Here is a 27377-nt window from a genome sequence, read left to right on the forward strand (position 1 = left end):
CAATAATTAAATGGAAAATGATGGACGCCTTTAGAGTAAAAAGTTCCTTTTCTTCCATTTTTCTTCCATTCATGCTAATATGAATATAACCTCATGAAAGTTGAAGATCCAGCCTAACCACATGCAAGTGGTTTCAACATATCCCAAGACCCTTGATGTCCATGATACAAGTATCATAAAGAAATCATGAACACTTACTACTCACTTGCCCAGCGCTCTCTGCATATAGATGCACAATCAATGTTGCATCAACAAGGTAGCACCAGGAAACAGACAAAGAATGGCCCTCCACTAATATACATGCACTCATATACTTTTTTTTTTTATATTATTATACTTTGTCGCTGTCTCCCGCGTTTGCGAGGTAGCGCAAGGAAACAGACGAAAGAAATGGCCCAACCCCCCCCATACACATGTATATACATACGTCCACACATGCAAATATACATACCTACACAGCTTTCCGTGGTTCACCCCAGACGCCTCACATGCCTTGATTCAATCCACTGACAGCACGTCAACCCCGGTATACCACATCGCTCCAATTCACTCTATTCCTTGCCCTCCTTTCACCCTCCTGCATGTTCAGGCCCCGATCACACAAAATCTTTTTCACGCCATCTTTCCACCTCCAATTTGGTCTCCCTCTTCTCCTCGTTCCCTCCACCTCCGACACATATATCCTCTTGGTCAATCTTTCCTCACTCATCCTCTCCATGTGCCCAAACCACTTCAAAACACCCTCTTCTGCTCTCTCAACCACGCTCTTTTTATTTCCACACATCTCTCTTACCCTCACGTTACTCACTCGATCAAACCACCTCACACCACACATTGTCCTCAAACATCTCATTTCCAGCACATCCATCCTCCTGCGCACAACTCTATCCATAGCCCACGCCTCGCAACCATACAACATTGTTGGAACCACTATTCCTTCAAACATACCCATTTTTGCTTTCCGAGATAATGTTCTCGACTTCCACACATTCTTCAAGGCCCCCAGAATTTTTGCCCCCTCCCCCACCCTATGATCCACATCCGCTTCCATGGTTCCATCCGCTGCCAGATCCACTCCCAGATATCTAAAACACTTCACTTCCTCCAGTTTTTCTCCATTCAAACTCACCTCCCAATTGACTTGACCCTCAACCCTACTGTACCTAATAACCTTGCTCTTATTCACATTTACTCTTAACTTTCTTCTTCCACACACTTTACCAAACTCAGTCACCAGCTTCTGCAGTTTCTCACATGAATCAGCCACCAGCGCTGTATCATCAGCGAACAACAACTGACTCACTTCCCAAGCTCTCTCATCCCCAACAGACTTCATACTTGCCCCTCTTTCCAAAACTCTTGCATTTACCTCCCTAACAACCCCATCCATAAACAAATTAAACAACCATGGAGACATCACACACCCCTGCCGCAAACGTACATTCACTGAGAACCAATCACTTTCCTCTCTTCCTACACGTACACATGCCTTACATCCTCGATAAAAACTTTTCACTGCTTCTAACAACTTTCCTCCCACACTCATATACTTATTTATATTTATTTTACTTTGTTGTTGTCTCCCGCGTTAGCGAGGTAGCGCAAGGAAACAGACAAAAGGATGGCCCAACCCACCAACATATACATGTATATACTACACATCCACACACGCACATATACATACCTTTACATCTCGTTACATTAGGGGGAGGGGGATGTTATTCCATGTGTGGCGAGTTGGCGATGGGAATGAATAAAGGCAGACAGTGTGTATTGTGTGCATGTGTATATATGTATATGTCTGTGTGTGTATATATGTGTACATTGAGATGTATGGGTATGTATATTTGCGTGTGTGGACGTGTATGTATATACATGTGTATGGGGGTGGGTTGGGCCATCCTTTTGTCTGTTTCCTTGCGCTACCTCGCTAACGCGGGAGACAACAACAAAGTAAAATAAATATAAATAAGTATATGAGTGTGGGAGGAAAGTTGTTAGAAGCAGTGAAAAGTTTTTATCGAGGATGTAAGGCATGTGTACGTGTAGGAAGAGAGGAAAGTGATTGGTTCTCAGTGAATGTAGGTTTGCGGCAGGGGTGTGTGATGTCTCCATGGTTGTTTAATTTGTTTATGGATGGGGTTGTTAGGGAGGTGAATGCAAGAGTTTTGGAAAGAGGGGCAAGTATGAAGTCTGTTGGGGATGAGAGAGCTTGGGAAGTGAGTCAGTTGTTGTTCGCTGATGATACAGCGCTGATGGCTGATTCATGTGAGAAACTGCAGAAGCTGGTGACTGAGTTTGGTAAAGTGTGTGAAAGAAGAAAGTTAAAGAGTAAATGTGAATAAGAGCAAGGTTATTAGGTACAGTAGGGTTGAGGGTCAATTCAATTGGGAGGTGAGTTTGAATGGAGAAAAACTGGAGGAAGTGAAGTGTTTTAGATATCTGGGAGTGGATCTGGCAGCGGATGGAACCATGGAAGCGGAAGTGGATCATAGGGTGGGGGAGGGGGCAAAAATTCTGGGAGCCTTGAAGAATGTGTGGAAGTCGAGAACATTATCTCGGAAAGCAAAAATGGGTATGTTTGAGGGAATAGTGGTTCCAACAATGTTGTATGGTTGCGAGGCGTGGACTATGGATAGAGTTGTGCGCAGGAGGATGGATGTGCTGGAAATGAGATGTTTGAGGACAATGTTTGGTGTGAGGTGGTTTGATTGAGTAAGTAACGTAAGGGTAAGAGAGATGTGTGGAAATAAAAAGAGCGTGGTTGAGAGAGCAGAAGAGGGTGTTTTGAAATGGTTTGGTCACATGGAGAGAATGAGTGAGGAAAGATTGACCAAGAGGATATATGTGTCGGAGGTGGAGGGAACGAGGAGAAGAGGGAGACCAAATTGGAGGTGGAAAGATGGAGTGAAAAAGATTTTGTGTGATCAGGGCCTGAACATGCAGGAGGGTGAAAGGAGGGCAAAGAATAGAGTGAATTGGAGCGATGTGGTATACCGGGGTTGACGTGCTGTCAGTGGATTGAATCAAGGCATGTGTATGGGGGTGGGTTGGGCCATTTCTTTCGTCTGTTTCCTTGCGCTACCTCGCAAACGCGGGAGACAGCGACAAAGCAAAAAAAAAAAAAAAAAAAAAAAAAAAAAAAATATAATATATATATATATATATATATACACAGACATATACATATATACACATGTACATAATTCATACTGTCTGCCATTATTCATTCCCGTCGCCACCCCGCCACACATGAAATAACAACCCCCTCCCCCCACATGTGCGTGAGGTAGCACTTGGAAAAGACAACAAAGGCTTATTCGTTCACTCTCAGTCTCTAGCTGTCATGTATAATGCACTGAAACCACAGTTCCCTTTCCACATCCAGGCCCCACAGAACTTTCCATGGTTTACCTCGGACACTTCACATGCCCTGGTTCAATCCATTGACAGCACGTCGACCCCGGTATACCACATTGTTTCAATTCACTCTGTTCCTTGCACGCCTTTCACTCTCCTGCATATTCAGACCCCGATCACTCAAAATCTTTATCACTCCATCTTTCCACCTCCAATTTGGTCTCCCATTTCTCCTCGTTCCCTCCACCTCTGACACATATATCCTCTTTGTCAATCTTTCCTCACTCATTCTCTCCATGTGACCAAACCATTTCAAGACACATTCTTCTGCTCTCTCAACCACACTCTTTTTATTACCACACATCTCTCTTACCCTTTCATTACTTACTCAATCAAACTACCTCACACCAACCACATACTGTCCTCAAACATCTCATTTCTAGCACATCCATCCTCCTCTGCGCAACTCTATTCATAGCCCACGCCTCGCAACCATATATCATTGTTGGAACCACTATTCCTTCAAACATACCCATTTTTGCTTTCCAAGATAACGTTCTCAACTTCCACACATTCTTCAACACTCCCAGAACTTTCACCCCCTCCCCCACCCTATAGTTCACTTCCGCTTCCATGGTTCCATCCCCTGCTAAACCCACTCCCAGATATCTAAAACACTTCACTTCCTCCAGTTTTTCTCCATTCAAACTTACCTCCTAATTGAACTTGTCCCTCAACCCTGCTGTACCTAATAACCTTGCTCTTATTCACATTTGCTCTCAGCTTTCTTCTTTCACACACTTTACCAAACTCAGTCATCAGCTTCTGCAGTTTCTCACCCAAATCAGCCACCAGCGCTGTATCATCAGCGAACAACAACTGACTCACTTCCCAAGCTCTCTCATCCACAACAGACTGCATACTTGCCCCTCTTTCCAAAACTCTTGCATTCACCTCCCTAACAACCCCATCCATAAACAAATTAAACAACCATGGAGACATCACACACCCCTGCTGCAAACCAACATTCACTGAGAACCAATCACTTTCCTCTCTTCCTACACGTACACATGCCTTACATCCTTGATAAAAACTTTTCACTGCTTCTAACAACTTGCCTCCCACACCATATATTCTTAATACCTTCCACAGAGCATCTCTATCAACTCTATCGTATGCCTTCTCCAGATCCATTAATGCTACACACAAACCCATTTGCTTTTCTAAGTATTTCTCACATACATTCTTCAAAGCAAACACCTGATCCACACATCCTCTACCACTTCTGAAACCACACTGCTCTTCCCCAATCTGATGCTCTGTACATGCCTTCTGTACATCATTACCCTCCCATACAACTTCCCAGGAATACTCAACAAACTTATACCTCTGTAATTTGAGTACTCACTTTTATCCCCTCTGCCTTTGTACAATGGCACTATGCAAGCATTTCGCCAATCCTCAGGCACCTCACCATGAGTCATACATTAAGTATCCTTACCAACCAGTCAACAGTACAGTCACCCCCTTTTTTAATAGATTCCACTGCAATACCATCCAGACCCGCTCCCTTGCCGGCTTTCATCTTCCGCAAAGCTTTTACTACCTCTTCTCTGTTTACCAAATCATTCTTCCTAACCCTCTCACTTTGCACACCACCTCGACCAAAACACCCTATATCTGCCACTCTTTATCATTAAACACATTCAACAAACCTTCAAGATACTCCTTCTCCTTCTCACATCACCACTACTTGTTATCACCTCCCCATTAGCCTCCTTCACTGATGTTCCCATTTGTTCCCTTGTCTTACACACTTTATTTACCTCCTTCCAAAACATCTTTTTATTCTCCCTAAAATTCAATGATACTCTCTCACTCCAACTCTCATTTGCCTTCTTTTTCACCTCTTGCACCTTTCTCTTGACCTCCTGCCTCTTTCTTTTATACATCTCCCAGTCATTTGCATTTTTTCCCTGCAAAAATCGTCCAAATGCCTCTCTCTTTTCTTTCACTAATAATCTTACTTCTTCACCCCACCACTCACTAACCTTTCTAATCTGCCCACCTCCCATAACCACAGCTTCCTATCCACATGCAGTCCCCACAGACCTTTCCATGGTTTACCCCAGACGTTTCCCATGCCCTGGATCAGTCCATTGACAGGACATCGACCCCAGTATACCACATCATTCTGATTCACTCTATTCCTTGCACGCCTCTCACCCTCCTCTGTGTTCAGGCCCCTATCGCTCAAAATCTTTTTCACTCCATCCTTCCACCTCCAGTTTGGTCTGCTGCTTCTCTAAGACATATGTCCTCTTTGTCAACCTTTCCTCACTCATTCTTTCCATATGTCCAAACCATTTCAACACACCCTCTTCTGCTCTCTCCACCACACTTTTTTATTTCCACACATCTCTCTTACCCTTCCATTACCTACTCAATCAAACCACTTCACACCACATATTGTCCTCAAACATTTCATTTCCAGCACATCCACCCTCCTCCATACAAGCCTATCTGTAGCCCATGCTTCGCAACCATATAGCATTGTTGGAACTACTATTCCTTCAAGCATACCCGTTTTTGCTCTCCAAGATGACGTTCTTTCCTTTCACACCTTCATCACTCCCAGAACCTTCACCTCCTCCCCCACCCTGTGACTCACTTCTGCTTCCTTGGTTCCATTCGTTGCAAAGTCCACTCCTAAATATCAGAACACTTCACTTCCTCTAGTCTTTCTCCATTCAAACTTACATCCAAGTTAACTTGTCCCTCATCCCTACTGAACTGAATAACCTAGCTTTGATTCACATTTACTCTCAACTTTCTCCTTTCACACACTTTTCCAAACTCAGTTACCAACGTCTGCAGTTTCTCACTTGAATCAGCTACTAGAGCTGTATCATCGGTGAATAACAGCTGACTCACTTCCCAGGCCCTCTCATCCCCAACAGATTGCATAATTGCCCCTCTCTCCAAAATTATCTCATTTACCTCCCTAACCACCCCATCCATAAACAAAATAAACAATCATGGGGACATCACACACCCCTACCACAGACCAGATTTCACTGGTAACCAATCACTCTCATTTTTCTACTCATACACATGCCTTACATCCTTGGTAAAAACTTTTCACTGGATTTTGATTTCGAAAAGATGGAACAGAAGAAGGAGCCAAGCTTGGGGTGTTCATCCTTCTTGAAGGCTCAGTCTTGGGTGTCTGAATGTGTTTGGATGTAACCGGGATAACAAGAAAGGAGAGGTAATTAGCATGGTTGAGGAAAGGAAATTGGATGTTCTGACTCTGAGTAAAACAAAGCATAAGGGTAAAGGGGAAGGATGGTTTGGTGTAAGTCAGGTTGGAGTGAGGGCAAAAGCAATGTAAGAGGTAACACTACTGATGAAGTAGTTGTGGAAATATGTTATAATAAGGTGAGCTCCAGACTGATGTGGGTAAAAATGAAGGTGGATCGTGAGAGATGGCTGAGTACTTGTGTTTATTGTACCTGGCTATGGGAATAAAGATGATGAGAGGCAAGTGTTTTAGGAGCAATTGATTGGGTGTGTCAGCACTTTTGATGCAAGGGATTAGGTATTAGTGATAGGTGATTTAAATATAAGTGAGTGATGTGGCAATTGAGGGTATATTTGGGCGACATAGGTATTCATTGAGGTGAATAGTAGTCGTAAACAACTTATGGAGTTGTGTGCTGAAAGGGGATTGGTGATTGGGAATTTCTGGCATAAAGAGTGACATATGTAAGTATACATGGATGAGTAAGAAAGATAGTAAAAAGGCTTTATTGGGTTACATGCTAATACAAAGGCATTTAAGAGAGAGACTCCTAATGTGACTGTTGAGAGGGGCAGCTAGTGGGATGTTTGAATGGATGGTGCCAGCAAAAGTAAAGATGCTTTTGGAAAAGAGGAATCAGTATGATTGAGAAGAGGCTGGTGAAAGTATTTGAGCTTGGAAAAGAGATGGATGTGAAGAAATATATGGAGAGATTAGGTGTAGAATGTGAAAAGCTGAGGGTAAAAAAAAAGGGGAGTAGATAAGGAATGGGAGATATTTAGGGGAGCATTACTAGCATGTGCTTGAGAAGTGTGCGGAATACTTAAGTTGTTAGGTGGGCAGGTGGTAGAGGCTAGTGAGTGGTGGGATGACAAAGTAAAGTTGCTCATGAGGCAAAATAGGTGTACAGGGGTACTTACAAAGAAGTGCAAATGACTGAGATGTACGACAGAGAGCTGCAGGAGGTCAAGAAAGAAGGTTCAGGAGTTGAAAACGAGGACAAACAAAATTAAGGTTGAGCAAGTATTAGTAAACTTCATGGAGAATAAGATGTTTTCAAAGTAGGTTAATAGTGTGAGAAAAACAAGAGAACGAATGGGAACATTGGTAAAGGGGGTTAATAGGAAAATGGAAACTGAGTGATGAGGTGATATGGAGATGAAGTGAGTATTTTGAAGTATGGTTGAATGTGGCTGATATAGGTAGGGCCAGCCTTTGTCTTTTAGAAGCCTAAGCATGGCTTGGGGCATACAATTGGAAAAATTTGAAAAATTGTGATGTCTTGGACAACATTTTCCTGCTTTCTGAAGGCTGCTATATAACAGTCGGAACTAGGGGGCTCCCTTAGTGGTTGGAGCCCTATAATCTCAGTGTATAGAGTGTATAGAAAGGACTGGCTCAAGATGTAGGGTGCTTTTTTTTTTGTTAAGGAAGTATGCGAAGTGAGAATCATGGAAAGTGGTTTGGAGAAGAGAGAAGGGGTGGTGAAAGCCTTGGGTATGATAAAACATGGAATGGATGGTATTGCATCTGAATCTCTTTAAGAAAATGGGTGGCTGTGTTGTTGATTGGTTAGGTAGGACTTTTATTGTAAGTATGGATCATGATGAGGTGCCTATGGATTGGTGGAATTTATGTATTGCGCCACTATATAAAGGTGAGAGAGACGAGGGCAAGTGTTCATACTACAGAGGTATAAGTTTGTTGAGTGCACCTGGTAACTTGTATAGGAAAGTGGTGATTTGAGGATAAAGGCATGTACAGAGCATCAGATGGACAAGGAATAATGTGGTTTCAGTAATTAGATCAGGTGTGGATTAGGTGTATGCTTTAAGGAATGTGTTTGAGAAATACACAAAATACAAGGATTTACATGTGGCATGGATCTGGAGAAAGCATATGATGAAGTAGGAAGAGATGCTTTGTGGAAGGTATTACGAATTCATGGCGTTAGAGGAAAGCTACTAGAATCAGTGAGAAGTTCCTATCAAGAGTATAAGGCATATGTGCAGGTAGGTAGAGAGGAGGATAAATGGTTCCAGGTGAAGGTTGGATTGTGGCAGGGGTGTGTGAAGGCACCATGGCTTTTTGATATGTTTATGGTTGGGTTGGTGAGGGAGGCAACGCAAGTCTTGGAGGGAGGGGTGAATATGCACTCTGTAGGGGATGGGGGCCTGGACATTGAGTCATGTTTTCTAATGACATAGCACTAGTGGAAGATTCAAGTCAGAAATTGGAAAAGTTGATGATTGAGTTTGGGAGAGTATGTGAAAGGATGAACTTGAGAGTAGATGTGAATAAAAGCAAGGTTATTAGGTTTAACATTGCAGATGGATATGTTTGTTGGGGTGTGAGGTTAAACAGATTAAATTTGGAGGAATGAATTGTTTTAGATTGTTAGGAGTGGACATGGCAATGGGTGGAACCATAGAAGTAATTCACTGGGAAGGTAAGGGAATACGGTGCTTGGATCAGTGAGGAATGTAAGGAAAAAGAGATCATTATCTGGGAGGGTGAAAAAGGGTAAGGTTGGCACTGTCCCTCTACACATCCTCAAACAAAATATACTTGACACTGCCCTCCATAACAGTGATAAAAAGTGTTTAGCCAGTTTCATAGCTGGCTTGAGATACAAGCAGCATGGGGAATGGGTTGTGTGTGTGCATTACCTAGATTTAAGCTTATGTTATCAGCCTTTCTTCTCTAGAGATAGTAATAAGGAGTGGTTCACTTATGATGATCCTGTCGGTATCTGCTTTTTATTAGGATATTACTGTATTATTCCAAAAGATAGTGGGGTTCTTTCATATTCTTGGTTCACTGACTCCTTCCTGTAAGGAGGAAAAGGGTATAGTCATGGAGAAGACTTAGAATTTATGGAAGGGTAGTGCTGCTTGGTGAAGGCTACATTATCCATGCTTGTTGGACAGTGGAAGCTGGCTTATCAAATACAGATACTTGAATAATGAAAAAGTTTTGATTCTGTTTTACATGTTCAACTTCAAAGATCCAGAATGCTTGAGGCCAGGATTTTTTTTTTCCGGATTTCTAAGTTTATGCTAAAAAGATACTTTTTAAAAAGTCTAAGTTGCTATGTTTCAAGTAAGTTTTCTTGGCTACTTCACCATCATGAAGGTAATTATTCCTTGTAATCTTTTCCTTTTGTGAAGTATATGCAGGGTCACAATAACAGGAATATAACAGAAAGGTTTGTGGGGCCTGGTTGTGGATAGGTTGCTCAGCATTTGGTGCTTTATACATGACAGCTATAGAGTGGATGTGAGTGAATGAGGTTATTTCTTCATCTCTTCCTGACACTACTTCAGTAGTATGGCAAACATATATTGAAAAATGATAATAATAATGAAAATGATATGAATAATGATATCACTAATTCTGATAATATAATTATTATGATAATGATGATAATAATCATATTAAGAGTAATATGATACTAATAATGGTAATTATGGCAATAATAATAATAATAATAATAATAATAATAATGATAATGATAATAATGATAATAATAATCTTAATTATAATGTCTCAATTTTCTATTTGTGCTTCAGTATTTAGTGATAGATTTTATTATGCTACTGTTAAAGACTTCATATATTATTGTTTGTTCAGTTCTCCCCCCAGGTACAAGTAATCCAGGGTGGCATAACAGGAGGCCCATACCTTCAGCAGCTTTATCCAAATGCCCAGGGCCAGTTGATAGTGCCCAGTAATCTCACTCTGCAGACTGCTACTGGCATGAACACAACTCCCATGCAACCAAACACCATAAATGGACTCAATCCACCTCTTCAGGTAAGAAGAGTGTGTGGTCAGTATTGCTGTATATCTCCAATTCAAATCACCATGATTTTACATGGAGCTGGCTTTATAGGATCTTTATGTTCTTACAGTTTCTTATGAGACTTAGGTGAACCATTAGTCCTCTGATAGTCAAGCTTATCCAGTCTGCCTAACAGTTATTTTGTGATGAATATGTTTGAATAGATGTAGTATATCCTAATATTGTAATTTACTAAAACATTTTTCTATGTATCATTTTAGTATGAATTTTGTACCTAAGGTGCTTTAACCATTAGTCTCAATCATGTGTGGAAGGACAACTTTTGAAGAAATGTTTTTTTATGACAAAAAAATGAAAGCCCACACTAGTTCATGATACATACATTCATTGAAAGTACAAAATAACAACAAAGGCTACAACATGATGGAGGAGGACAAACTGAAGGTGAAATGGAAAAAGAAAGTAGATATAGCCAGTATTTGAGGATGTAAGTGGTGCTGGGTAAAAGATGGGAGAATTGAGAAAAATTAAATTTCCATGCCAGCACACAAACAAATTGTGAAATAGAAAAATGAAAAAAAATCCACGCAATTTCATCTACTAGAAGGCAAAATAAACCACTTTGCTGATCCCACATCAAGGGATTTTATGATTTGGTGAATTAAGCTTGACTTATTAAGATAGTGTTTCAGACATCTTCCATTACCTCGTAACATGCTGAAAAGGGGCAAAATGGATATGGTAATAAGGGCAGGTGTTCCCTTATCAAATACTTGTCAGATTTGGTGTTTGTCCTTAAAGAAACAGAAAACAGAGAGGGACACAATGAAAGAAGGCCTCAATACAAATATTATTAAACAGGAATATTAATTTTAGGAATAAGTGCATGAGAAGGAGTCAGGAATCGACATTGTATCTAACCACATGCCAGAGCTTCAGCTCGGGGAGGATTGTGAATGAGACAAACTGTCTGTTTGGAAGTATTGGAATTGCATGTGTATAAGTTCATAGAATGTTAGGTACAAAGTTATTCTACAGTATAGATATTTGGCAGGTGATTGCAGCTGCAGCTGGGAAACCATTCCAAGGGCAGATTGCTTCACACATGTTGACAGCTGCAACAGGAAAGGCTGGAGTGCTACAAGCTGGAGCTCAAGGTAATTAACTTATCATAGAATATATTCATTTGTTGAGCACATGCCTATCTAACATAGAGTTGGGTTGCAGTGTGTCTCAGTTTCTTATAAGGGATGTCATCAGGAACACATGGTGATCTAGATGGTAAATTTTGGAGAAGAATGCACCATAAATATTAAAAATATTGTCCCAATAGGTTACTCTCCTGCGGCCATCCCAACCACAGGTAGTCAAACATTGGTGATCGGTCAGCTGCCGGTGGGAGTCATTAGCAGCCAGCAGCACAATATCCTTCCTGCACACTCATCCACACATAAGCCCACAGATATGCAGAAAGTAAGTTGATGCAGATGCTTTTTTCTTTGTTGCTTGAAAAATTAGGGACTTCTTAATGATAGCTGGTTCATTACCCAGTAATATATCAAAGTAATAATTGAATATGTGAAATATCTATGCTAGGATTAACATGGATATATAGTTGAAAGAATTGGCTATTAAAGAACAAATAAAAGGTTTCAGGTGAGAAAGAAGGTGTGTGTGTACATGATATGAGTTCCTTGAGAAAGATAGGTGGTGGCTTTTTGATATTGTATGATGATTATATGTGGATTAGTCACTTAATGTAGGTAGTGCAGGACTAGAAATGTGAATGAAAAAGCAAGTTGGATAAAAGTTGAGAGGTTAATGAATGATAAATTAATGGTGTTTGAAAGGAAATGGAGTTAAAGTATAGATTTTTTAAAATCATATAGAAAGAAAAGAAGAAAATGTGCTAAATTGTGCTGTGGATATGGGGGGAAAAAGACTGGAAGAAGTGAGGGAATTTATTTATCTGGGAGCTGTCTTGGGTAAGTGTGGTGATATGGAAGGAGTGATAAGGGAGAGAGCAGTACAGGGTAGATGAGTCATTGGGTCCCTTAATAGAATACTGAAAGGTAGAGGTTTAAATATGGAAGTGAAGAGAGGATTAAGGGACAGCATACTCCTCCCAACCCTGACCTGTGCAGCTGAAACAACAGAGGTCAAGAATTCAGGCTGTGGAAATGCGCTATTTGAGAAGAGCATGTGGTGTAACTAGATGAAATGAAGAAAGGAATGAAAGATATGTGAGAGATGTGGTATGGCAAGGAATGCAAAGGGATGAATTGTGGAGTAGTACAATGGGTGAAACGTAATACTTTGAGGTGGTTTGGGTATGTAGAAAGAATGCAAGACTGGGAGTTTACAAGGAAAGTGTGTGATAGTACAATTAAAGGTCTTGGTATGAGTGGAAGATCATCTGTGACATGGGCAAATAGGGTGGAGGAATACTGGAGGGAGAGAAATGGAGGAAGAATGCAGGGAATGGTGTATGCAAGGGAGGCAAGTAAGGACAGAGATAAGTGGAGACTCTTTTGCCTTGGCTACCCCTTGATGTAAGTTCCCAGAGGGAACGGGCATCAGAGATATAGATATAGATAGATAGAAGAAGGGATAGCTAGGTAGTATGTTTGATGAAAGGGATCTGGATATTGGAGCTCTTAATGAAACAAAGCTCAAGGGTAATGTGGAAGAATGGTTTAGGAATGTCTTAGGGTAAAGTCAGGGGTTAGTTTGAGGGCAAGAGGAAGGAGTAGCACTTCTACTAAAAGTGGAGTTGTAGGAATGTGCAAGGGTGTGAAAGAAAGTGAGCCCCAGACTGATGAAGGTAAAATGAATGTGGATTATAAGAGGTGGATGATTCTTAGTGTTTATGTACCTGGCCATGAGATAAATGACAGAGTGGCAAGTGTTTTGGGGGTAGCTAAGTGGGTGTCAGCAGTTTTGATGTCAGAAGACAAGTAATAGTGATGGGTAATTTGAATATGTAATTTGGTGATGTGGCAGTTGAGGGTATAATTTGGTGGCATGGGGATTTCAATGAAGTGAATGAAAATGATGAACAACATGTGGTGTTGTTTGCTGAAAAAGGGATGGTGATTTGGAATAACAGGTTTAAGATAAGGGACACACATAAGTGTACGTGGAGAAGAAAATATGGAGAGCTGGCATTATGTGCTAACTGTTATGAATACAAAAGGGATATGAAGATGTGAATATGATGAGGGGCAGCTGGTGGGATGTCTGGTTGAGGTAAGGGTGAAGATTTGTAGAGGCTTTCAGAAAAGAGGAAATAATGCTGGTATGAGGAGCAGTGTAGACTGGCAAAATGTGAGAGTAGATAAAGGCAGGAGGGTGAGTGTAGAATGGGAGGTATTCAGGGAAGCAGTGCTGGCATGTCCGAGAAAAAGTGTGTGGCATGTTGAATGTGGGCAAATGAGAAAGGGTAGTGACTGGTGGAATGATAGAGTTGCTTGTGATCAAGATAAGAAAGATGTATGGCTGATACTTACAGGGAATACTGCTAATCGGTGGGAGTTGTATAAGAGAAAGTGGCAAGGGGTCAAGAGAAAGGTGCATGAACTGAAAAAGAAGGAAGGTGAGAGATGAGTTGAATGAGTATCAGCATACTTTAGGGGAAACAAGAAAATGTTTTGGATGGAGGTCAATAGTGTGAGAATAAGAGAATGAATGGGAACATTATTGACAGAGTAAATAGGGAAGTGGTAACAGGCACTGTTAAGGCGAAAAGGAGATGGAGTGAGTACTATAAAGGATTGATGAATGTGTTTAATGATTGGGTTGGAGATGAAAGGTGTTTTGTTCAGGATGGTATGCAAAGTGAGAGAATCGAGGCAAATGGTTTGGTGAAAAGAGGAGAGTTGGTGAAAGCCTTACATAAGATGAAATGTGATAAGGTGGCTGGATTGTATGGTATTTCAGCTGAATTTCTTAAGAAAAGGGGTAACTTTATTGTTGATAAGTTAGTTTGGATTTTCATTTTGCTTATGAATCATGTTGAGGTGTCTGAGGTTTGGGGTAATGCATTCATAGTGCCATTATGCAAAGGCATGAGGGGTAAAGGTGATTGTTCAAATTACAGAGGTATGTTTGTTATTTGTACCTGGTAAGTTGTATGGGAGGGTTGTGATTGAGGTGTTGGCATGCATGGAACATCAAATTAGGTAAGAGCAATGTAGTTTCAGAGTTAGCAAAGGATGTGAGAATCAGTTCTTTGCTTTAAAGAATTCCTGTGAGAAATCCTTAGGGAAACAGAAGTATATACTTGTGGCATTTATGGATCTGGAGAAAGCCTCTACTGGTGTGATAGACATGCTCTATGGAAGGTGCTACATATATGTGGTGTGTGAGGCAAGCTATTAGAAGCAGTGAAGAGTATTTATCAAGAGAGCAAGGCATGTGTGTGAGTTGGTACAGAGGAGGGTGAGTGGTTCCAGGTGTGGTGGATCTTGACATAGTTGAATTTCACCATGGCTTTTTAATGTTTTATATATGGTGGTTAAGGAGGAGAATGCAAAGGTCTTGGAGAGAGGAGCAGGTATGCTATCTGTTGGGGGTGGAGGGGCCAGGGAGGTGAGTCAGTTGCTGTTTGCTTATGATATGGTATTGGTGGAATATTCAAGTGAGAAACTGCAGAAGTTGGCATCTGAGTTTGAAAAATTGTGTGAAAGGAAAAAGATCAGGGTAAATGTGAATAAAAGCAAGGTTATTAGGTTTAATAGCAAAAAGAGACAGGTTTTGTGGAGAGTGAATTTGAATGGAGGATACTTGGAGGAAACTGAGTGTTTTAAATACCTGGGAGTGGATGTGGAGGCAAATTGAAGCATGGGAGTTGAAGTGAGCCATAGAGTGAGTGAGGGGGCAAAGGTCTTGGGCATACTGAGGAGTGAATGGAAAGAGAGATTACTGTCGTTAAGGGTTAAGATGTATGTTTTATAGTACAGTAGTGTCATTGGTGCTATGTGGATGCAAGATCTGTACCTTGGACAAAAACATATAGGGTGAATGTATTGGGAATGAAATGTTGAGGACATTGTATAGAACAAGGAGGGTTGAGTGATAAGAAACTAGAGGGTAAGAGAGGTATGTTCATAAGGAAAATATGAATGAGAGAGCTAAAGAGGTTGTGCTGAAATAGTTTAGGTATATGGAGAGGATGAGGATGGAAAGGATAACTGAGAAGGTGTACATGTCAGAAGTGGAAGGAACTAGAAAAAGGGGGAACCAAGGAGGAAGTGGAAGGATGAAGTGAAAAATGCTTTGAAGGATTTATGCTTGAATGTGCAGGAAGGTGCAAGGTGTGCACAGGATAGAGTGAATTACATGCAATCAGAGAACTGAATTAAAGCTCATGAAGTGGTCGTGGAAAACCATGAAAAGATCTGTTGGTCCTGGATGTTGATAGGGGGCTCTGGTTCCTGTGCACTTTAGTGAGTGATTCAAAAGTCACTGTGCACCTATACTACAAATGATAAAGCCACCTCATTCATGGTATTATTGTTACAACAGATTGATTGCGTGACTCTTGACACACTGTGACCAACCCACCCCTCTTCCCTTCCTCCCTCCTCCTCCCCCACAGTGTCACTTCAGTGTTTCTTTGAGCACAATCATGTTCAGATGCTAACACTTATTAATATGGAAATGGTGTTGTCGCTTGAGGCTCAAGTGTATTTGGTGGAACAGGTGTTATGTAGTGCAGAACAACATAAAAACAAAGTGCAACAGAAGTTTGCAGAAAAGTATCCCAACACTTCTGTATCACATCACAGCACATTGTGGTGGTTAATCACCAGGTTTCATGAAACTGGATCAGTTATGAACATGCTGAGATCTGGCAGGCCAGCAGTGATAACAGAGGAGAACATATTGGATATGTGGGATCACAACACAAAATTTCAAAAAGTCAATTCATCTAGGTGCACAGTGACTTTTTGGCTCACCCTGTACAAGACAGCTAGAGAGTAGTTGTGAGTGAATGAGATCATTTCTTCATCTTTTCCAGGTGCTACCTTGCTAACACGGGAAATAGTGTACATGGGTGAAAAAAGAAATTTGGAATGTTCTGTGGATGGTGTTGAAAGTGATTGTGGTTATTTTGTATTTATTCAGCAGTATTTGTAATATGTGTTTATATTATAACAGTTGATGAAGAGAATGATGATTTCATGGAGGTATGAAGGATTCTGATACGAGGATGTTTGAAGGACAAAGGAGAAAGATATTGTGAAGTAATGCAGTATCAAGAATGACAGTTGAAAATAGAAATAACTTTCATATAATGGTTTAACCCTTAAATGTCATGTGAATTGCATAAAGTTGCTCAAGATTTGGATAGACAAAAAGGTTTTTAAATTTTGTGTTTTCTATTTAAAAATCATAGAGATACACTTAAAAGTAAAGGATATGTATAAAAAGTGAGCCAATATGATATGTAGCAGACAGATAGAGGAGGGGGAGTGAGCCTCAGAAGTAAATTCAGTAATGGCTGTTATCACTATTTGTGGAAGGTATATATATAAACATAAAGGAAATATAGAAACAAGTGAGCTAACATAATTGATATGACCATGAATAGTTCTATAATGAGGAAAGGAGTCTGGGGAGATTCACTGGGTAGTTGAGTCCTTTGAGCCACAATTAATAATTGACAATGCTAATTACATACATTTGTACACTTCTCCTTCTTACCTGTTCACTTTTTCCCATGTTAGTGAAGTAGTGCTAGGAACAGACAAAGAAAAGTTCCAATTCACTCGCATTCATTTTCTCACTATCATATAATGCACGAGAACCTCAGCCCCAAATCCACAACCAGGCCCTACAAACCTTTCTATGGTTCCCCTCAGTTGCTTCATATGCCCAGGTTCAGTCTACTGAGAGCATCTCACCCCTTGCACACCACTTTACTCTAGTTAACTTTATCCCTTGGGTGCCTTTCACCTTTCTGCATGTTGAGGTCCTAGGCACACAAAATTATATTCATTCCTTCCTTCCATCTCCAATTTTGTCTCCCTCATCTCATTGTCCCATCCACGTCTGACACTTTCGATTGTTTTTGTCAGCCTCTTGTCACTTATTCTCTTCATGTGTCCAGAGCACATGACCACACCCTCTTCAGTTCTCTCAATGATACTCTTCTTGCTAAACCTCTTTCTTACCCAGTCATTACTTACTTGATGAAACTTTTTTACATCACATATTGTCCTTAGACATTTCACATTCACCTTCCATACATTTTCATCTGTAACCCATGCCTCACATCCATACAACACTACTGGAACTATTATACCTTCAAACATACCCATTTTTGCCCTCACAAACAGTGATATCTCTTTCCCCACTTTTCTCACTGTTACCAGAACCTTTGCTCCATCTCTCTCTCTATGATTCAACTCAGCTTCCATGGTTTCATTTACTGCCTTGTCAACTTCCAGGTATCTAAAACACTTCACTTTCTCTAAGTTTTCTCCACTGACACTTGCACTCCAGCTGATCTATCTTTTAGGACTGCTAAACCTAATGAGCTTACTTTCTTCACATTTACTTTCAACTTCCTTCTTAAACACACTCTTCCAGACTCAGACACCAACTAATGCAATTTGTACACACATTTACATATATATATATATATATATATATATATATATATATATATATATATATATATATATATATATATATATATATAAATATATATATATTTTTTTTTTTTTTTTTTTTTGCTTTGTCGCTGTCTCCCGCGTTTGCGAGGTAGCGCAAGGAAACAGACGAAAGAAATGGCCCAACCCACCCCCATACACATGCCTTGATTCAATCCACTGACAGCACGTCAAACCCGGTATACCACATCGCTCCAATTCACTCTATTCCTTGCCCTCCTTTCACCCTCCTGCATGTTCAGGCCCCGATCACACAAAATCTTTTTCACTCCATCTTTCCACTTCCAATTTGGTCTCCCACTTCTCCTCGTTCCCTCCACCTCCGACACATATATCCTCTTGGTCAATCTTTCCTCACTTATTCTCTCCATGTGCCCAAACCATTTCAAAACACCCTCTTCTGCTCTCTCAACCATGCTCTTTTTATTTCCACACATCTCTCTCACCCTTACGTTACTCGATCAAACCACTTCACACCACACATTGTCCTCAAACATCTCATTTCCAGCACATCCATCCTCCTGCGCACAACTCTATCCATAGCCCATGCCTCGCAACCATACAACATTGTTGGAACCACTATTCCTTCAAACATACCCATTTTTGCTTTCCGAGATAATGTTCTCGACTTCCACACATTCTTCAAGGCTCCCAGGATTTTCGCCCCCTCCCCCACCCTATGATCCACTTCCGCTTCCATGGTTCCATCCGCTGCCAGATCCACTCCCAGATATCTAAAACACTTTACTTCCTCCAGTTTTTCTCCATTCAAACTTACATCCCAATTGACTTGACCCTCAACCCTACTGTACCTAATAACCTTGCTCTTATTCACATTTACTCTTAACTTTCTTCTTTCACACACTTTACCAAACTCAGTCACCAGTTTCTGCAGTTTCTCACATGAATCAGCCACCAGCGCTGTATCATCAGCGAACAACAACTGACTCACTTCCCAAGCTCTCTCATCCCCAACAGACTTCATATTTGCCCCTCTTTCCAAAACTCTTGCATTCACCTCCCTAACAACCCCATCCATAAACAAATTAAACAACCATGGAGACATCACACACCCCTGCCGCAAACCTACATTCACTGAGAACCAATCACTTTCCTCTCTTCCTACACGTACACATGCCTTACATCCTCGATAAAAACTTTTCACTGCTTCTAACAACTTGCCTCCCACACCATATATTCTTAATACCTTCCACAGAGCATCTCTATCAACTCTATCATATATATATATATATATATATATATATATATATATATATATATATATATGTAAGGAGGTGAATGCAAGAGTTTTGGAAAGAGGGGCGAGTATGCAGTCTGTTGTGGATGAGAGAGCTTGGGAAGTGAGTCAGTTGTTGTTCGCTGATGATATAGTGCTGGTGGCTGATTCGGGTGAGAAACTGCAGAAGTTGGTGACTGAGTTTGGTAAAGTGTGTGAAAGAAGAAAGCTGAGAGTAAATGTGAATAAGAGCAAGGTTATTAGGTACAGTAGGGTTGAGGGACAAGTCAACTGGGAGGTAAGTTTGAATGGAGAAAAACTGGAGGAAGTGAAGTGTTTTAGATATCTGGGAGTGGATTTGGCAGCGGATGGAACCATGGAAGCGGAAGTGAATCATAGGGTGCGGAAGGAGGCGAAAGTTCTGGGAGTGTTGAAAAATGTGTGGAAGTCGAGAATGTTATCTTGGAAAGTAAAAATGGGTATGTTTGAAGGAATTGTGGTTCCAACAATGTTGTATGGTTGCGAGGCGTGGGCTATAGATAGAGTTGTGCGGAGGAGGGTGGATGTGCTGGAAATGAGATGTTTGAGGACAATATGTGGTGGGAGGTGGTTTGATCGAGTAAGTAATGAAAGGATAAGAGAGATTTGTGGTAACAAAAAGAGTGTAGTTGAGAGAGCAGAAGACGGTGTATTGAAACGGTTTGGTCACATGGAGAGAATGAGTGAGGAAAGATTGACAGAGGATATGTGTGTCAGAGGTGGAGGGAATGAGAAGTGGGAGACCAAATTGGAGGTGGAAAGATGGAGTGAAAAAGATTTTGAGCGATCGGGGCCTGACATGCAAGAGAGTGAAATGTGTGCGAGGAATAGAGTGAATTGGAGCTATGCGGTATACTGGGGTCAATGTGTTGTCAATGGATTGAACCAGGGCATGTGAAGTGTCTGGATTAAACCATAGAAAGTTTTGTGGGGCCTGGATGTGGAAAGGGAGCTGTGGTTTCGGTGCATTACACATGACAGCTAGAGAATGAGTGTGAACGAATGTGGCCTTTGTTGTCTTTTCCTAGTGCTACCTCGTGCGCATACGAGGGGAGGGGGGTGCCATTTCATGTGTGGCAAGGTGGCAGTGGGAATGGATGAAGGCAGCATGTATGAATATGGACATGTTTATATATGTATGTCTGTATATGTATATGTATGTATACATTGAAATGTATAGGTATGTATATGTGTGTTTGTGTGGGCATTTATGTTTATACATGTGTATGTGAGTGGGTTGGGCCATTCTTTCATCTGTTTCCTTGTGCTACCTCGCTAACCTGGGAGACAGTGACTAAGTATAATAAATAAATATGAATGAATATATATGTGGTGTGAGGTGGTTTGATTAAGTAATGAAAGGGTAAGAGAGATGTGTGGTAATAAAAAGAGTGGTTGAGAGAGCAGAAGAGGGTGTATTGAAATGGTTTGGTCACATGGAGAGAATAAGTTAGGAAAGATTGACAAAGAGGATATATGTGTCAGAGATAGAGAGAATGAGTAGAAGTGGGAGACCAAATTGGAGGTGGAAGGATGGAGTGAAAAAGATTTTGAGTGATCGGGGCCTGAACATGCAGGAGGATGAAAGGCTTGCAAGGAATAGAGTGAATTGGAACGATGTGGTATACTGAGGTTGACGTGCTGTCAATAGATTGAACTAGGGCATGTGAAGCATCTGGGGTAATTGTCTTTTCCCAGCACTACCTCGCGCACATGGGGGGGCTGTCATTTCATGTGTGGCGGGGTGGCGACGGGAATGAATAAGGGCACACAGTATGAATTATGTACATGAGTATATATGCATATGTCTGTTTGTATATGTATGTGTATGTTGAGATGTATAGGTATGTATATGTGCATGTGTGGATGTGTATGTATATACAGGTGTATGTGGGTGGGGTGGGCCATTCTTTCGTCTGTTTCCTTATGCTACCTCGCTAACGCGGGAGACAGCGACAAAGCATAATAAATGAATAAATAAATAAATAAATAAATGAATAAATAAATATAAGTGAATCATAGGGTGGGGGAGGGGGTGAAAATTCTGGGAGCCTTGAAGAATGTGTGGAAGTCGAGAACATTATCTCAGAAAGCAAAAATGGGTATGTTTGAAGGAATAGTGGTTCCAACAATGTTGTATGGTTGCGAGGTGTGGGCTATGGATAGAGTTGTGCGCAGGAGGGTGGATGTGCTGGAAATGAGATGTTTGAGGACAATGTGTGGTGTGAGGTGGTTTGATCGAGTAAGTAATGTAAGGGTAAGAGAGATGTGTGGAAATAAAAAGAGCGTGGTTGAGAGAGCAGAAGAGGGTGTTTTGAAATGGTTTGGGCACATGGAGAGAATGAGTGAGGAAAGATTGACCAAGAGGATATATGTGTCGGAGGTGGAGGGAACGAGGAGAAGTGGGAGACCAAATTGGAGGTGGAAAGATGGAGTGAAAAAGATTTTGAGTGATCTGGGCCTGAACATGCAGGAGGGTGAAAGGCAGGCAAGGAATAGAGTGAATTGGATCGATGTGGTGTACCGGGGTTGACGTGCTGTCAGTGGATTGAATCAGGGCATGTGAAGCGTCTGGGGTAAACCATGGAAAGCTGTGTGGGGCCTGGATGTGGAAAGGGAGCTGTGGTTTCGGGCATTATTGCATGACAGCTAGAGAATGAGTGTGAACGAATGAGGCCTTTGTTGTCTTTTCCTAGCGCTACCCCGCACACATGAGGGGGGAGGGGGATGGTATTCCATGTGTGGCGAGGTGGCGATGGGAATGAATAAAGGCAGACAGTGTAAATTGTGTGCATGGGTATATATGTATGTGTCTGTGTGTGTATATATATGTGTACATTGAGATGTATAGGTATGTATATTTGCGTGTATGGACGTGTGTGTGTATACATGTGTATGGGGGTGGGTTTGGCCATTTCTTTCGTTTGTTGCCTTGCGCTACCTCACAAACGCAGGAGACAGCGACAAAGCAAAATAAATAAAATAAATATATATATATATATATATATATATATTTTTTTTTTTTATCAAATTATTCGCATTTCCCACGTTAGCGAGGTAGCGTTAAGAACAGAGGACTGGGGCCTTTGAGGGAATATCCCCCCCCCCCCCCCGTCTGTTCCTTCTTTTGGAAAATTAAAAAAAACAAGAGGGGAGGATTTCCAGCCCCCCGGTCCCTCCCCTTTTAGTCGCCTTCTACGACACGCAGGGAATATGTGGGAAGCATTCTTTCTCCCCTATCCCCATTATATATATATATATATATATATATATATATATATATATCCCTGGGGTTAGGGGAGAAAGAATACTTCCCACGTATTCCCTGCGTGTCGTAGAAGGCGACTAAAAGGGGAGGGAGCGGGTGGCTGGAAATCCTCCCCTCTCTTTTTTTTTTTTTCCAAAAGAAGGAACAGAGAAGGGGGCCAGGTGAGGATATTCCCTCTAAGGCCCAGTCCTCTGTTCTTAATGCTACCTCACTAATGCGGGAAATGGCGAATAGTATGAATATATATATATATATATATATATATATATATATATATATATATATATATATATATATATATATATTTATTTATTTATGTTTTATTATACTTTGTCGCTGTCTCCCGCGTTTGCGAGGTAGCGCAAGGAAACAGACGAAAGAAATGGCCCAACCCACCCCCATACACATGTATATACATACGTCCACACACGCAAATATACATACCTATACAGCTTTCCATGGTTTTCCCCAGACGCTTCACATGCCCTGATTTAATCCACTGACAGCACGTCAACCCCGGTATACCACATCGATCCAGTTCACTCTATTCCTTGCCCTCCTTTCACCCTCCTGCATGTTCAGGCACCGATCACACAAAATCTTTTTCACTCCATCTTTCCACCTCCAATTTGGTCTCCCACTTCTCCTCGCTCCCTCCACCTCCGACACATATATCCTCTTGGTCAATCTTTCCTCACTCATTCTCTCCATGTGCCCAAACCATTTCAAAACACCCTCTTCTGCTCTCTCAACCACGCTCTTTTTATTTCCACACATCTCTCTTACCCTTACGTTACTTACTCAATCAAACCACCTCACACCACACATTGTCCTCAAACATCTCATTTCCAGCACATCCATCCTCCTGCGCACAACTCTATCCATAGCCCACGCCTCGCAACCATACAACATTGTTGGAACCACTATTCCTTCAAACATACCCATTTTTGCTTTCCGAGATAATGTTCTCGACTTCCACACATTCTTCAAGGCTCCCAGGATTTTCGCCCCCTCCCCCACCCTATGATCCACTTCCGCTTCCATGGTTCCATCCGCTGCCAGATCCACTCCCAGATATCTAAACCACTTTACTTCCTCCAGTTTTTCTCCATTCAAACTTACCTCCCAATTGACTTGACCCTCAACCCTACTGTACCTAATAACCTTGCTCTTATTCACATTTACTCTTAACTTTCTTCTTTCACACACTTTACCAAACTCAGTCACCAGCTTCTGCAGTTTCTCACATGAATCAGCCACCAGCGCTGTATCATCAGCGAACAACAACTGACTCACTTCCCAAGCTCTCTCATCCCCAACAGACTTCATACTTGCCCCTCTTTCCAAAACTCTTGCATTTACCTCCCTAACAACCCCATCCATAAACAAATTAAACAACCATGGAGACATCACACACCCCTGCCGCAAACCTACATTCACTGAGAACCAATCACTTTCCTCTCTTCCTACACGTACACATGCCTTACATCCTCGATAAAAACTTTTCACTGCTTCTAACAACTTGCCTCCCACACCATATATTCTTAATACCTTCCACAGAGCATCTCTATCAACTCTATCATATGCCTTCTCCAGATCCATAAATGCTACATACAAATCCATTAGCTTTTCTAAGTATTTCTCACATACATTCTTCAAGGCAAACACCTGATCCACACATCCTCTACCACTTCTGAAACCACACTGCTCTTCCCCAATCTGATGCTCTGTACATGCCTTCACCCTCTCAATCAATACCCTCCCATATAATTTACCAGGAATACTCAACAAACTTATACCTCTGTAATTTGAGCACTCACTCTTATCCCCTTTGCCTTTGTACAATGGCACTATGCACGCATTCCGCCAATCCTCAGGCACCTCACCATGAATCATACATACATTAAATAACCTTACCAACCAGTCAATAATACAGTCACCCCCTTTTTTAATAAATTTCACTGCAATACCATCCAAACCTGCTGCCTTGCCGGCTTTCATCTTCCGCAAAGCTTTTACTACCTCTTCTCTGTTTACCAGATCATTTTCCCTAACCCTCTCACTTTGCACACCACCTCGACCAAAACACCCTATATCTGCCACTCTATCATCAAACACATTCAGCAAACCTTGAAAATACTCACTCCATCTCCTTCTCACGTCACCACTACTTGTTATCACCTCCCCATTTGCGCCCTTCACTGAAGTTCCCCTTTGCTCCCTTGTCTTACGCACTTTATTTACCTCCTTCCAGAACATCTTTTTATTCTCCCTAAAATTTAATGATACTCTCTCACCCCAACTCTCATTTGCCCTCTTTTTCACTTCTTGCACCTTTCTCTTGACCTCCTGTCTCTTTCTTTTATACATCTCCCACTCAATTGCATTTTTTCCCTGCAAAAATCGTCCAAATGCCTATATCTTCTCTTTCACTAATAATCTTACTTCTTCATCCCACCACTCACTACCCTTTCTAATCAACCCACCTCCCACTCTTCTCATGCCACAAGCATCTTTTGCGCAATCCATCACTGATTCCCTAAATACATCCCATTCCTCCCCCACTCCCCTTACTTCCATTGTTCTCACCTTTTTCCATTCTGTACTCAGTCTCTCCTGGTACTTCCTCACACAAGTCTCCTTCCCAAGCTCACTTACTCTCACCACCCTCTTCACCCCAACATTCACTCTTCTTTTCTGAAAACCCATACAAATCTTCACCGTAGCCTCCACAAGATAATGATCAGACATCCCTCCAGTTGCACCTCTCAGCACATTAACATCCAAAAGTCTCTCTTTCGTGCGCCTGTCAATTAACACGTAATCCAATAACGCTCTCTGGCCATCTCTCCTACTTACATACGTATACTTATGTATATCTCGCTTTTTAAACCAGGTATTCCCAATCACCAGTTCTCTTTCAGCACATAAATCTACAAGCTCTTCACCATTTCCATTTACAACACTGAACACCCCATGTATACCAATTATTCCCTCAACTGCCACATTACTCACCTTTGCATTCAAATCACCCATCACTATAACCCGGTATATATATATATATATATATATATATATATATATATATATATATATATATATATATATATATATATATATATATCCCTGGGGATAGGGGAGAAAGAATGCTTCCCACGTATTCCCTGCGTGTCGTAGAAGGCGACTAAAAGGGGAGGGAGCGGGGGTCTGGAAATCCTCCCCTCTTGTTTTTTTCAATTTTCCAAAAGAAGGAACAGAGAAAGGGGCCAGGTGAGGATGTTCCCTCAAAGGCCCAGCCCTCTGTTCTTAACGCTACCTCGCTAACGCGGGAAATGGCGAATAGTACGAAAGAAAAAGAAATATATATATATATATATATATATATATATATATATATATATATATATATATATATATATATAAATTCAGAATTACTTCTAGAGAATGGTAGACTTTGTAGTAGACACCAAAAGATACTCAGCAGCTATACAAATGTCAAAGGATTTTTGCTATTTTCAAGATAACACCCTGAAAATGAGCACTTATATGAAGTCTCCCAGAATTCCTGAGGAGTTTTCATAGGGAGATTCCTGTCATTTAAGGGTTAACAAAATTTAAAAGTCAGTTTACTTGATAACTCAAGTTAGGCTAACCTTTCTCACTTAGGGAATGCTGTTCTGTGAAAGTGGGAGAGGACTTAAGCATGGTTTAGCCTTTGAGGGAATTAGAAAAAGTAATACTGAAGAGTTGACTTTTTTAATGGGGAAAAAAGTTAACAGGACTGTCATTCCTGCCCAACAGCAAGGTATCACTTGGGCAACACCTGGAACCCTACACTCTCCTGCTCTTCTTACTACGCAGAATCAGCCGATATTCATACGTGGCGCTCAGCCAGGCCAAGAAAATGTCTTCATTTCTAATCCTCAGCCTCAAACTATGCATGCCCCAAATAGTAAGTTTAGTAATGATACCTTTTGTTTTTATTGGAATATCTCCATGCATGTTGGTGTGCAGATTTTAATGTTCTATCCTTACCTAATACGTTTTCATGATTGATTGCTGTGTCTTCATGTCTGTGGCTTCCAGGGAGTGATAACAGCAGGACAGTTCAAAATAGATATTTAAAATTACTGCCTGAAAAGTGTTTGGAGTAGTTGGGAGTTAGCTGATAGCAATGTCGAAAGCTAAGGAAGGAGTAGCACTTCTGCTGGAGGAATTGCGGGAGTGTGTGAAAGACTGAAAGAAAGTGAGCTCCAAATTAATGTGGGTAAAAATGAAAGAAGTTAATGAGATGTGGATGATTATTATTGCTTATGCACCCGCTATTGTAGTTGAATTACTTATGGAAGGTAGTGGCTGTTTGTTGATCAGTTAGTTAGGACTTTCAGTGTGTGTATGGATCATGTTGAGGTGACTGAGGATTTATGGAATGTCTGTATGATGCCAATTCATAATGGCAAGGTGGAGAAAAGCGAGTGTTCAACATAATGAGGCATAAGTTTTTGGTACAGTACACGTGACAGATAGAGACTGGATATGAGCGAATGAAGCCTTTTCTCCATCTGTTCTTGGCACTTCATCGCTAATGCAGGAAATGGCAAGCAAGTATGAAAAGTTTGTTGAGTGTACATGGTAAGTTGTATGCAAGAGTGGTTGTTGAAAGGGTGGCGGCTTGCACAAAGCAT

General features: G+C 41.2%; 1 protein-coding gene across 5 annotated transcripts in view; it reads left to right on the forward strand.

Annotated features, from left to right (window-relative positions):
• LOC139765852 (uncharacterized) overlaps positions 1–27377 on the forward strand; it is a 323832-nt gene that overhangs the window by 213222 nt on the left and 83233 nt on the right. For 4 of the 5 annotated variants that reach the window (XM_071693730.1, XM_071693707.1, XM_071693698.1 and 1 more), the window contains 4 exons: positions 10298–10480; positions 11524–11626; positions 11803–11942; positions 26494–26644. In XM_071693730.1, the coding sequence (XP_071549831.1) occupies positions 10298–10480; positions 11524–11626; positions 11803–11942; positions 26494–26644 (577 nt within the window). The remainder of the gene's footprint in view (positions 1–10297; positions 10481–11523; positions 11627–11802; positions 11943–26493; positions 26645–27377) is intronic. The other variant, XM_071693717.1, reaches the window with a different exon arrangement.

Source organism: Panulirus ornatus, chromosome 4 (assembly GCF_036320965.1).
Source record: "Panulirus ornatus isolate Po-2019 chromosome 4, ASM3632096v1, whole genome shotgun sequence".
In the NCBI taxonomy this organism is placed as follows: Eukaryota; Metazoa; Arthropoda; class Malacostraca; order Decapoda; family Palinuridae; genus Panulirus; species Panulirus ornatus.